General features: G+C 40.3%; 1 protein-coding gene across 1 annotated transcript in view; it reads left to right on the forward strand.

Annotated features, from left to right (window-relative positions):
* Nucleotides 1-3,533, forward strand: part of LOC112013057 (probable ubiquitin-like-specific protease 2B) — an 18,637-nt gene extending 15,104 nt beyond the window's left edge. Inside the window, exons 10-11 of the mRNA XM_065778032.1 lie at nt 368-784; nt 1,960-3,533. Of these exons, the coding sequence (XP_065634104.1) occupies nt 368-784; nt 1,960-3,330 (1,788 nt within the window). The 3' untranslated portion in view covers nt 3,331-3,533. The remainder of the gene's footprint in view (nt 1-367; nt 785-1,959) is intronic.
* Nucleotides 3,534-13,942: the final 10,409 nt, after the last annotated feature.

Raw genomic sequence — 13,942 nt, forward strand, 5'->3', positions numbered from 1 at the left:
GGGGGGGGGGGGTGGTAGGGGATTGCTTGAAGCCATTAGTATTGCTAATATTACTGAGTAGTGAATATGCATTGGATAAATATTTTTTTTTTTGGTAAGTAACATAAGGTGAAAACTCAAAATAGGAGCTTCCTCAAAGAATATGCCTTGGATATAAACAATATTTGATTCTGGTAATGAATATGCTGTGTGTGTCTTTTTGGGGGGGGGTGGGCCCCCCCCCCCCCCCCCTTTTTTTTTCCATCTCCCCTTCTGTTTGCTTGTGCTGTGTGGACTGTGTATTACACTATAACATATTGATTATGCTCTTTCATTTATTTGATTCTTAAGATGTTATTCATGCATAATTACACTTGTCTTTCCCCAGCTTGATGTGAATTGGTTTCCACCTGCTGAGGCTTCTCTGAAGCGTACTCTTATCCAGAAGCTAATATCTGTACTCCTAAAACATCGTTCTCCAGAAGTCTCATCAGCTGCTTGCAGTGACGAAGATGGGCCCTCTGAATTTCCTGAGAATAATAAGAGTGAAACTGGTGTGGAGTTTCTTTCTCAGAGATGCAGTCCTGCAATAGCTCCCCAGGGCAATTTATCTAGTTCCCAGGCTGGCCAGGGGATTGAAATGACTGTTTTATCAGTATCTTCGATCAGTTCTCAATGTGTCAACGACACAGGCTTGGTTCTCAAAGAGTTTCTTGAGTCAGGAGCAACTGCAGGATCATTACTTGGACGGTTACCATCTTTTGACCAATCGTCATCTTATTACCATCTCAATGGTCCAACAGAGGTATTAACTTTTCTTCCTTTTTTCATTAAGAATATCTCAGTTTTATTTTTATTTTTTCAGTTATAAGAAATTAAGAATATTAACTAAGGATGCCAATTGATCAAAACAACTGGTTCTATTTAAGGAAGTTTTTTATTCCACTTTGTGCTACTTCAGTGTTTCTGGATGTTGCTTGCTAACACTTTCTGTTTGTGTGAGTGTTACAAGCTGTTCTTTTTCAAGGAAGTTTATTAAATTTCGTGCAGCTTCAGTGTTTCTGGATGTTGCTTTCTAACACTTTTCTTGTGTCTCTGTATTATTTGCCAATTCCCTCTCATATCATTGAGTTTGAAAGCAGTGTTTGGTGATAACATGAAACTGATTTAGAATTTTATTTTCTCCCTTTGCTAGTTAATGCATTGGAAATAATTTCTCCCTGCCAATTTCTGCGTTAGACTAACCTGTGAAATAAACCTAACGGATACTACTGTCTCATTTTGTTTGTTCATTCCTTCCAATCTTTTTTCTCAATTAAAAAAAAAAAAAAAAAAAACCTTTAAATCTAAACTATTTAAGGGAACAACATTTATTGCTTTCACATGCAAATAAAAATCCATTGCTTTTCATATATATGGTTTTTAATTTATTATATTTCATAATAAGTTCACAAAGTTTAGTGAAGTAATATAATTATGTTTTCCCATTTTGGAAAGTGAATAACTGAACATCTATTTGTGGAACTTCCCAAAATGGAAAAAGGGACAGAGATTAAAAGAGCAAGCAATTTTTCTAATCAATAACTGAAAACTGTTTGGTATAAAGCCAAAAGCCTTATAGCTCAACTGGTTGACACCTCTAGGTATTTCCAAAGGAGGCATCCAAGTTCAAATACCCCTCTTCCCCAACTATTTAATTATAAAATAAAAATAAAAATAAAAAGAAAGAAAAAATAAGATTGTGTACTGTTTAAAAATAAAATAAAAAGCTTTTCATTAGTAATATCAAGTTTTATTATATTTATGCAGCTTACAAATTGTGTTTTTCTGTTCAATAAAATAACATTTAAGTCACATGCAAGCCCTCAGAACCCATGGAAAACGGTATCCATTTTGTAAGATTTATGTGATTCTAATTTCTTGTGAAACCCAACTGCCATATTTGCAAGTCTAATGCCTTATCTTTCTGTGTCATCATAGGAAGATGCAGAAAACAGTGACCATTTTGTGTTTTTGCCTTCCGGTGATACTGGTTTTCAGCAAATGGTTGGCATCATACCTCAAGAAAGTAGCATTCCATATTCATCAAGAGATCTTGGAATGGAAAGTTCTTATAATTTAGGGATCTCCATGCACACACAGCATGACAATGTTGTTGACTCCTCTCCTGAGACATTAAGTTGTGCCTCTGATGATTCAGATGTAGGGATCATTGAAAATTGCCTAGTCAGGGAAAATGTGGGTACAAGTCAGAGGGAAGAAACAGATGATCAAAGACGTCTATCAGCGGCAAACATGGAATGTTTGGCAGATAGTGTTTTGCTGGATGCTTTTGCTGTTGAAGGTTCCGAAGACCCTGATAAGATGTATGATGGTAATGAGAATAATGATGGCCTCCCCTCCCATCAAGAAAATTCAGATATCTTGTTGCATCAAGATTCTGATATAATGGGTAATGGGGAGGTTGCTTGTGATAATGTGCAGATTGGTGACGATCAGATTGCAGAGACACATGAGCAACAACCTGCAAAAGAGCTGATAATGGGTAACGGGGAGGTTGCTTGTGATAACGTGCAGGAGATTGGTGACGATCAGATTGCAGAGACACACGAGGAACAACCTGCAAAAGAGCTGATAATGGGTAAGGGGGAGGTTGCTTGTGATAGCGTGCAGGAGATTGGTGAAGATCAGATTGCAGAGACACATGAGCAACAACCTGCAAAAGAGCTGATAATGGGTAACGGGGAGGTTGCTTGTGATAGCGTGCAGGAGATTGGTGAAGATCAGATTGCAGAGACACATGAGCAACAACCAGCAAAAGAGCTGATAATGGGTAAGGGGGAGGTTGCTTGTGATACTGTGCAGGAGATTGGTGACGATCAGATTGCAGAGACACATGAGCAACAACCAGCAAAAGAGCTGATAATGGGTAAGGGGGAGGTTGCTTGTGATACTGTGCAGGAGATTGGTGACGATCAGATTGCAGAGACAAATGAGCAACAACCAGCAAAAGAGCTGATAATAGGTAACGGGGTCGCTTGTGATAACGTGCAGGAGATTGTTGACGATCAGATCGTGGAGACACATGAGCAACAACCTGCAAAAGAGCTGATAATGGGTAACGGGGAGGTTGCTTGTGATAACGTGCAGGAGATTGTTGACGATCAGATCGCGGAGACTCATGAGCAACAACCTGCAAAAGAGCTGATAGTGGGTAACGGGGAGGTTGCTTGTGATAAATTGCAGGAGATTAGTGATGATCACATTGCAGACACGCATGAGCAACCACCTGCAAAAAAACCGCGTCTTATATCACCCCTCGAAGGGGAAGGAAATCTTACAATTATATAAAGTACATCAAAGGTCTCCCCTCTGTAAGTAGGACCGAGGATGACTTTTTTGTTTATCTTTTATCTACTCTAGGAATGATTTGCCAACCTGTGAATAGGTTTGTGGCTCTATATAGTACCGTTGGTGGATGGATGAACTGATAGAACATGTTTAGGTACACCTTTTAGTTGAAGTTAAAATTCATTATTTTCCTTGCCTTGCAATGATTTTTTTTTTTTTTTTTTTTAGGTCATAGGAAAAATTTATTGTGGAAATTATGCTAATTTTCTTTGTATTAGAGTAGTCTCCTTGGTTTACTTATCTAAAAAATAAAAAAGATTGGGTCTCCTTAGTTAGGCTTTAATTTTAAGGTCTTCTTTAGGCTTCTTTTGAATGCCCCATACTGGCCCAAATCCAAATCCATCACCCATTTTAGTGATGATTGTGTTTGAGTGTTGGAGCCACATGGGCCGTGTTGTGATGTTAATTGGGTTTAGCCAGCCCGCTACATGGGAAAAAAGAATAGGGGAAGAGAGGGAGGGGAAAAATGTAATTTCACTTCTTCTTTTTCAAGCAACACAAATGATAGAAATGACAGCTTTCCTCCAAACCAGATTGGTGGACCCTTTCAAATTATTAAGTCATGTTTCATAAATAACATGAATAATGCTACATGATTAAAAGTATACATGGTGGATTTATAAATCATTATGTAATGGATTGATAAAAAATTTGTACAAGTAGGCCCTTCATTATTAGTTTTTAGTAATAACTCTCTATAAAAGTAAGGGGTCTTCCATAGGATTCTATACGAAGTTACCATAATCTTTCTTTGAGTTTATCAATGATAAATTGCAATTTTAAGGAAAACTTGTAATAAATTTTCAACGGTTTCTTTTTTCTTTCTTTTTTTTTTTTTCTCATGTAGTGCCAATTGCAAACATTAAAGTGGAGAAAAGGAAAACTTTAAACCTAATATGACGGATGAAAATTTATAGAATATTTTGGGAGTAAACTTTTCCTCATTTCATATGAAAAGTGAGTCTTGGATTTAATTAATGGAATCATTCAAGTGAGAGGGGAAAAAATGCATTTATTGTACTTCCAGTGTTTTTCTCTAATAGATACCAGCATTGCAACACACATCTCCCATGTAAGCCAGAAACTAATGTACAACAAGATATATAAGAGTACAAAGAGGTTGAATGATCCATCAAAGGAAAAAAAAAAAAAAACCAAAAAAAAAAACATATTGCTTTAAATGTACAACAAGATATATAAGAGTACAAAGAGGTTATCATTGTCGCAAAAGAGATATTGCTTATGTCCATTCACTCCAATTCGGTGTTTTTTTTTTTTTTTTTTTTTTTTTTTCACAGTACATTTCAATCCACTTCGCTCCAATTCAGTCCATTTAGGTGCACTTACTTAAAAATTGAAAAATACAGGTTTTGGTTAAAAGTGCTTATTCTAAACTTGAATTTATTAAAAAAAATAAATGCCAAACTCTTTTCAAATTCTATTAAATTTGAGCAATTTAATCCCAAATTTGCTCCACATATATTTAATGAATCCAAATTCATTTCAAACCCATATATTTATTTATTTTATTTTGCTCAAAAGAGACAACTTAACATTACTTATGGTTAAGTTCTAAAACACTATTAGATCATATTCAACTTTTAAAGCCACTATATTTAGTCCTGAGGCCTGACATACATTGAGTAATATTAATCTATAAATATTTTTGTTGAAAATTTTGTGATTATGTCTACCAATTACTATTACCATTGGTAATATTTAAACCATCTAATAATATTAATATTCCAAAAGAACATTCAAATTATACTACAAGACTGAGAGAAAGATAAATAAATTTAGGATAAAGTTTAGCTATAAAATTAGTTGTAGCCTAAGGCTACAACTGTACTCAATAAAATAAACATTATTACATATTTTAAAAATCTAACTGTTGAATTACATATTCTTTACGCTTTTAATACATATGTCAAATTTTGTGTTAATCGGATATTATTTACTATATGATCTATAAGCTTATATTTTAAACTACAAAAACTTGCCATTCAAACAATTTATTGATGATATAGCTATTGATCTTTAATTTTCTAGAAATTTTGCAAACATGGAGGATATAAGAAGAATATGTAATTCAATTGTGAATTTGTCAAAATTCACCTCCAATAAAAAAAATATTGAGCAAGATTGTAGCTTAAGGCTTCAACAATTTTTGTAGTTGAACTTTGTCCTAAAATTTATACAGTAAAAAAATAATGATAAGATGAAATGCTGAATAATGTGTGTGGGGCCAGAAAACTTGGTAACCTCGGCCCACTTTACATCCGGCCCAGGGCCCATGCCGAGGAGGAAGGTGAGTCTGAGGACAAAGTATAAAGGTCTGAGTTGCTAGGAGCCCCACTGAGCATGACCCTGTCCTCAGAGGACCGAGACCAACACTAAGTGGGGGAGCAAGCCTTGGATAGGTTGTCACCTCCGCACTAAATGCGCTCACCTAACCCTCTGACCGCACTAATGGAGATGTGACTTCTGGACAGGGTAGCCTTGATTGCTGTAACTCACATGAGTACTGGTAAAGCAGCTAATGGGACGGACGGTCAAAAGAGAGTGGCGTGGATGATCAACAAGTGGAAGAAAGAGATTGTGAGAAAATGGGCTATATAAGGGGAAGAAACAGATGAACGTAAGGGAGGACGATGGGCAGGGAGAAGGAGAGAGACCACTGTCAAGCTCCTCGGATCGTTGCCAAAGAGCGACCTTGGAGGGTAACCCTGGTGCGCCAGCCTTCAACGGAGGGGAATTCTACATTGGGCGTTGTTCGTTTGCTAGGGCCTAGTTCTTGAACCCACTCTCTACAAATTCATTGTAATGGGCCAACCGGGCTTGAGTCCACTCTCTCAACAGTAGAAGTGCTCAAATTCGGTCCCTACAATTAGCGTCGTCTGTGGGGTAGAGCTAGTGCGTTAGCAAGCGCAATGGTTAATGATTCCCTTGTTGGGGGCTCGCGCGAGGTTTGGCAGTTTTTCGTCACCACTGGCGACACTGATCCTAAATCCTACCAAAGAAAAAAAAAAAAAAAAGAGAAAGAAGGAACAACTGACAATGACGCGTTTGCACAAGAAATAATCATTGCAGAAAAGTAAAAGATTCAGAGAATAGGAAAAGGAAACAAACATCGCAGCATTTTATTAATAAAAAATAAGTACAAGATACAAATAGAAACTCAGACTGGCTTGTTTTAAAGCTAATTCTACAAACAGAGGCCCAGACGGACCTGTTCTAAAGTTAACCCTGGGGAAGGGGGTTAAGGCAAGCTTGTTTTAAGGCTACCAACAACCCCCAGGCCGGTGTGGATGGTGTCGGCGTGAAGAGAGGAGCAGATGCAAGAGCGCATGATGGCCCCTCCCCATAATGTTCCCTTGATTCTCTCGCAGCCCCATGGTGGTTAACCATTGGAGGCGGCAACACCTGGGCATTGAACATGACGTAATCTTACGAGCCTCCATCGGCAGGTAGGCCAGGCACAAGTCACTGCTAGTTTGAAGGGCAGGCATGGACGCACCCCGGAGAAAAGCGTTATGTACCTCATGGGCCTTCCTCCTGACTGCCATGCATGACACCATCAGCATGATGCCCAAACCTTGCTGTGCCGGAAGTCTGACGCGAACTACAGCCGTAACGGCTCTCAATCGAGGGAGGAGGACCTTTGGCTTGCGTGCCCTCACTCCCATCCAAAGCCATCCCATTCCTCTAAACTCTTATCAAAATCCTGGTGAGGTTATTGAAGGGGCTTAGAGAGTTGAGGGGCCATGTTTCCTGTTTAGCTAGAGGGTTCGTGGAGTGTGGAAGGACATTCCCTCCCAGAGAGCCTTATATAGAAGATGGAGGTTGGTGGGAATTGATCCACACAGAATTCAAAAGAAGGATTACCAGCGACATTAATCCTGACTGAATTCTAAGAAGGCCATCGACCGCTGGATCTGCATTAATCCACGAGGGTATTAATGAGAGCACGCCTCGCGCATCGAAGTGTCAAGCGCGGAACGCGAACAGTCGTGGGACGTCTCATAATTGAGGAGGGCAGAAACTTGGAGCTAAGGCGGGGCTACTGCCACGTGCAAGGATAGAAGTACGAACCACCCCCGCCCAGGGCACCGCAGGGTCAAGGGTCCGGCTCAAGGAATAGCCCACTTCAGGTGAAGTAGGGCCAAGACTGTCATCACGCCAAAAATAAGCTTCCCAGCGCCGGGGACAAACTCTTTCACCCCAAACAGAAGAACACCTGGGTGCTAGACTGAGCCAAGGTCTTCCGCAGTCCTCAGACCCAAACCTTCAGTGAAACTAGTTACTTACAGAAGAACACCTGGGTGCTAGACTGAGCCAAGGTCTTCTGCGGTCCTTGGACCCAAACCTTCAATGAAATTAGTCACTTACAGAAGAACACTTGGGTACTAGACTAAACTAAGGTCTTGCATGGTCCAAAGACTTAAGCCTATGGAGAAACTAGCTACTTACAGAAGAACAAAAGCGTTAGACTGAACTAAGGTTTTGCATGGTCCTCGGACTCAAGCTTATGGGGAAACTAACCACTGCAAGGAGAACCTGGGTACTAGACTAAACTAAGGTCTTGCATGGTCCAAGAACTCAAGCCTATGGGGAAACTAGTTACTTACAGAAGAACAAAAGTGTTAGACTGAACCAAGGTCTTGCATGGTCTTTGGACTCAAGCCTATGGGGAAACTAACCACTACAAGGAGAACCTGGGTACTAGACTGAACCAAGGTCTTGCATGGTCCAAGGACTCAAGCCTATGGGGAAACTAGCTACTTACAGAAGAACAAAAGCGTTAGACTGAACCAAGGTCTTGCATGGTCCTCAGACTCAAGCCTATGGGGAAACTAACCACCGCAAGGAGAACCTGGGTACTAGACTAAACCAAGGTCTTACATGGTCCAAGGACTCAAGCCTATAGGGAAACTAGCTACTTACAGAAGAACAAAAGCGTTAGACTGAACCAAGGTCTTGCATGATCCTCGGACTCATGCCTATGGGGAAACTAACCACCGCAAGGAGAACCTAAGTACTAGACTGAACCAAGGTCTTACATGGTCCACGGACTCAAACCTATGAGGAAACTAGCTACTTACAGAAGAACGAAAGCGTTAGATAGAACCAAGTTGTGGCGTGGTCCTCGGACTCAAGCCTATGGGGAAACTAACCACCGCAAGGAGAACCTAGGTACTAGACTAAACCAAGGTCTTGCATAATCTAAGGACTCAAGTCTATGGGGAAACTAACTACTTACAAAAGAACAAAAGCATTAGACTGAATCAAGGTCTTGCATGGTCCTTGAACTCAAGCCTATGGGGAAACTAACCACCGCAAGGAGAACCTGGGTACTAGACTAAACCAAGGTCTTGCATGGTCCAAGAACTCAAGCCTATGGGGAAACTAGCTACTTACAGAAGAATAAAAGTGTTAGACTGAACCAAGGTCTTGCATGGTTGTCAGACTCAAGCTTATAGGGAAACTAACCACCGCAAGGAGAACCTGGGTACTAAACTGAACCAAAGTCTTGCATAGTCCACGGACTCAAACCTATGGGGAAACTAGCTACTTACAGAAGAACGAAAGCGTTAGATAGAACCAAGTTGTGGCGTGGTCCTCGGACTCAAACTTAAGGGAAAGCCAATTGCCTCACGAGACTAAGTCCTAGATGGAACCAAGGTATTGAGCAAAACATTAAAGTATAACAAGTAAAAGGAAGCATTAATCGAAGAACTAAAAGTGAACAACTGAATATATTTCAAAAAAGTAGGTAGTTTCGTTACAATGTCGCCAAGACAAAAAGTGAAATAAAATAAAAAAAAGAAAACAAATCAGAGTGGCCCAGGCCATCAAAACGAGGTAGCCCAAAGAGATGGCCTACTTCCCCAACTCGGTGGACAGCTTGTCTTAAGGAGCTTGCCAAGAGGCTTCGATTGACACCTCGGGACCCTGACTCAGAGGGGCTACTTCGGAGGACCCTTCCTTGGCAGGAGGGATCTGAGGGACAACGAGTGTGGCTTGGGAGTCAGCAGGAGGCTTCACCCCATCCTGGGGCACTTCTTGACTATCAGTTCCTACCCCCTCCAACGCTCCATAGCGCTCAGCCTCCTCAACAGGCTTATTAGCTAAAGTTGTGTCCTCGGCAGCATTAGTCTGACCTTCATCTATCCCTTGTAGAGCAGAGCCCGCCTCGGGATTGATAGAGACACCCTCGCGAATTGCGGGGGGATAATACACTCTCTCCACACTCCTAAGGTCAGACGAGGCCTCAACCTCCGCCTGGTTGAGGGCCTCACTCCAAGTCTGGGAGCAGAAGCGCCTGCATACTTCAGGGACTTGGGCCTTAAGGGTAGCCTCAGTCTTAGCCACCCCCTCAGCAAAGGCCTCTTCCTCTGCTTGCTCTATGGAGCGCTCAGCGTCTATTCTCGCAAACACGGCTTCTTCTTTAGCCCTTACGGCCTCGTCCCTAGTGTACTCGGCAACGCCTTTCACCCCCACCGCCTCAACTAACTTCTGCTTTAGGTCGGCAATGTCCTCTTTGGCAGCCTACAGTTGGCCCTCGACATCTCGCAAGCGCTTTGTCTAGTCCTCGGCCTATTTTGTAGCATCGGCTAGGTCAGAGGCCGCGCTATCTCTAGCCCTCGTCATCTCCTCCAGATTTTCGATTGCCTTCTTGAGATCTGCCTCAGATCTCTTAAGGGTACTCGTGGCCTTGAAGTACTTGTCGTGCTTCTGCCCCAGAGTTTTACTTTGGCTGTCAGCCTCCTCGTCCAGCCTAAAGGTAGCCTGGATAGCCTGCCAACCAAAACAAATACACCGTAAAGGAAAGAAGGGGGGAGGTGCTAAGCAATAAAATCCAAACGAAATAACAAGTATCAGAGGTCCTACCATGCCCAGGTATCTCTTGAGGTTGCAGGCAACCTCTTGCCTCCTCATGCCCCCCAGCTCAGCCATGTCGATGGGAAGGAAGAGGGACCTCTCCAGGGCATCGGCTACGTGAGCCCCCTCGCCTCTTTGGAAATCCCTAAGAGTGGCGTCATCCATCAGAGGCTTTCCGTGGAACATGGCAGCGGGCAACCAGGCCTGGGGTTCGGACTGCTGGACGACTTCTTTCCCTTTACTCTGACCACCAAGTCTCAGTTGCTTGGAAGGTCAGCGGGCTTCATTGTCCTCTTAAGAAGAATGGGATCTGCCCCCTTCCACTGGGTCTTTGCCCTTGGAAGGCCTCTTCCTCTTCGGGTCGGAGGACTCAAGCCGAGAGTCCGAAACTGGCAGAATAGAGGACTACCTGGTCTGCGCAGGCAAAGNAGGAGGAAGGTGGTCGAGGACAAGTATAAGGTTTGAGTTGCTAGGAGCCCCCCTGAGATGACCCTGTCCTCAAAGGACCAAGACCAACACTAAGTGGGGAGCAAGCCGGATAGGTTGTCACCTCCACATTAAATGCGCTCACCTAACCCTCTAGCCCACTAATGGAGATGTGACTTCTGGACAGGGAGCCTTGTTGCTGAACTCACATGAGTACTGGTAAAGGGCTATGGACGAGGTCAAAGAGAGGGGCGTGGATAATCAACAAGTGGAAGAAAGAGATTGTGAGAAAAGGGGCTATATAAGGGGAAGAAACAGATGAACGTAAGGAGGACGATGGGCAGGGAGAAGAAGAGAGACCACTGTCAAGCTCCTCGGATCGTGCCAGGAGCGACCTTGGAGGGTAACCCTGGTGCGCCAGCCTTCAACGGAGGGGAATTCTACATTGGGCGTTGTCCGTTTGCTAGGGCCTAGTTCTTGAACCCCTCTCTACAAATTCATTGTAATGGGCCAACGGGCTTGAGTCCACTCTCTCAACAGTAGAAGTGCTCAAATTCGGTCCCTACAATATGTTATAGTCAACACTTAAATAATTGTTCTCGCCTGATAAAAGAAAAAAAAATTGCAATACTTAATGCACATGGTGTTTGCTAAGTATCAGTCAAAACTAAGATCATTTTGCAAGCTTAAAGCATATGGTGCTTGAATATTTCACCGCATTAATAGTTTGGCATAGATTCTCAATTTAAAATTTATGAAAAAAACGCAAATTTTTAAAAGTCAAAAGTAACAATTTTTTTGGTGTAATACACTTGAAATTAAGAATGAAAATGTGAGTAGTTTCGAGGAGAAAATTGCTTTTTGCCCATTTCTAAAAAAAATCCAGCATTTTGTCCTCTTTCTCAAACTAATTAGGGAAATGCCCCTCTTTTGAAAATCGAGTTTCTAAAAATCGATTTAGGCCCTATAGTGACGTTTTAAGGACCTATAGTGACGTTTTGTAACTCGATTTTCATAAAGTCGAGTTACATGCAATTTTTTTTCTTTTTTTTACCTATAACTCGACTTTATGAAAATCGAGTTACAAAACGTCACTATAGGTCCTTAAAACGTCACTATAGGGTCCCTAAAAACGCCGCTATAGGGCCTAAATCGATTTTCAAAGACTCGATTTTCAAAAGATGGGAATTTCCCTAATTAGTTTGAAAAAGATGGCAAAATGCTGGATTTTTTTTCAGAAAAGGGCAAAAAGCAATTTTGTCCATAGTTTCGACTTGCTAGATTGTGAAAAGAAATACAATTTGATTTTTTTTTAAACCTCTAATACTAACGAATTAATTAAAAAAATGAGCAATTTCTAATACTAACGAATTAATTAAAAAAAAAAGAGCAATTTCGAAAGTGTCACTGACCTACTTACTTCCAAACTGATGATATATGAAAGGTACTATTACCAATGAAGTATCATTTAAAATTAAACCAATGAATGTATAAAAAAAAAAAAATAATAAATAAATTTGGGGGTCAAAAACACTTGGAAGCTCAACGAAAATCCTAAGGTTCTAATTGTCACAATTAATTTGTTAAACAAAAAGGTAATCCATAATGGGAAGATTGAACATGTAAGATCAATGATCGAAATGAAACACTTATATTTCTAGTATGTAACTACACCTTTGCCGAGATTACAAGCAAGCTTTCATAAGCAAGAACACTCCTAAGACTTTGACTCTCTCTCCTAATTTTTCCGGTCCCCCACTTAGTAAGTGGGAAGAGGTTATTTATACCCTCAAATCATCCTTCTTCTCAATGAATTATCCAAATGTTAGTAAAGCATTGTCCCATTAGGTGTTTTCTCCTCCAATTTCATGATAAAAATGGACTTTTGGGCTGTCAAACATTGTTTAGATCAGTCATTCATCATTAAATGCGACATACATTAGGTACAAACACCTAATTAATGTGAAAGTAACTATTACTTAGATTGCGTGCCACTTTTCATGGCTCATCAAATGTGTTTCTGGGTAATTCCTCCCTCAGCGGTTTTCAAGGTCAAGAATCTTCGAGTGAAACTTTTCCACGACTCAGCAGGTTTCGCCATCTTTTTCTCAGGTATAATAGATCCAGACTAACTAGGTCTTTCCCTTTATTCTCGCGATGAGAACTTTCCATGGATTGTGGATCGGGCCTAATACCTCGGGCCATTATCCAAGCCCAACATCTCTGACCAACCTCGGGCATTATTCAGGCCCAAACTTCTTGATGGAGGGGTCGTCCTCCTACAAAAATAAAAGGGAAAAAAATACTAAAGCCATAAACTTTTTTTTACAAAGTGATGATATGATGAATGATTATTGATAAGTTAAAATGTGATATTAGTGGTAAGTCCAAATGAAAACTAACACAAATTTGTCACAGCAACAGTTAGTATTGGTTTGGATATAGTGTTTTCAATGTTGCGTTTTCTTTTTTCTTTTTCTTTTTTGCTTTCACGCGGTTTAGGGAGACAGAAGTTACTGCTCATGAGACAAATGTCATTGTTCACGCACTGTTCCGGTATTGTTCACGCACTGTCCCAGTATTGTTCACGTACTGTTCATGGGACCCATAACCACTTTATTCAAAAAAAATATAAAAAATTGGTCTCACGGCACTATTCATACATTTAAAAATTATTTTGTTATAGTATTTTCAGCAACAATCAGTTGTATCCAAATGGACCCTTAGTAAAAATATTGTAAAATAATTTGCATTTGTAGCATTACTAAAAAAAATTATGAAAATAACCGAACCAATACAATTTGAGAAGTGTTATGACCAAAATATTTTTACAATACTTTTACAATAAAATCATTAGTGATAAGTTGCTATTGGTTCTAATTTAAGCTTATCATTGAAATTACATTTTTGCCTAGTAATAAGAACTCGTAAATCTAACACATAATTTATTATGTTGTGAAAATGTTTTATAACATTTTCTGCATACTTTACCGTGACAATTTAAATGCAAATTAACAAGAGAAATGATATATCTACAATATTTTCACAATATTTTTATAATAAATTATAAGTGATAAGTTGTTACTGGTTATTATTATTAGAGTAAAAAAAATAATCTTTGCGCTAAGTTCAAATTTGAACTAATGACAATTAGCTATCTATAAATTATAAAAATATTGTAGGCGGATATCACTCTCAATTAACAAGTTAAGAGTATAGGACCTTCTCCTTTTTTCATCGTTGC

This window comes from Quercus suber, unplaced genomic scaffold, assembly GCF_002906115.3.
Source record: "Quercus suber isolate HL8 unplaced genomic scaffold, Cork oak 2.0 scaffold_172, whole genome shotgun sequence".
NCBI classification, from domain to species: Eukaryota; Viridiplantae; Streptophyta; class Magnoliopsida; order Fagales; family Fagaceae; genus Quercus; species Quercus suber.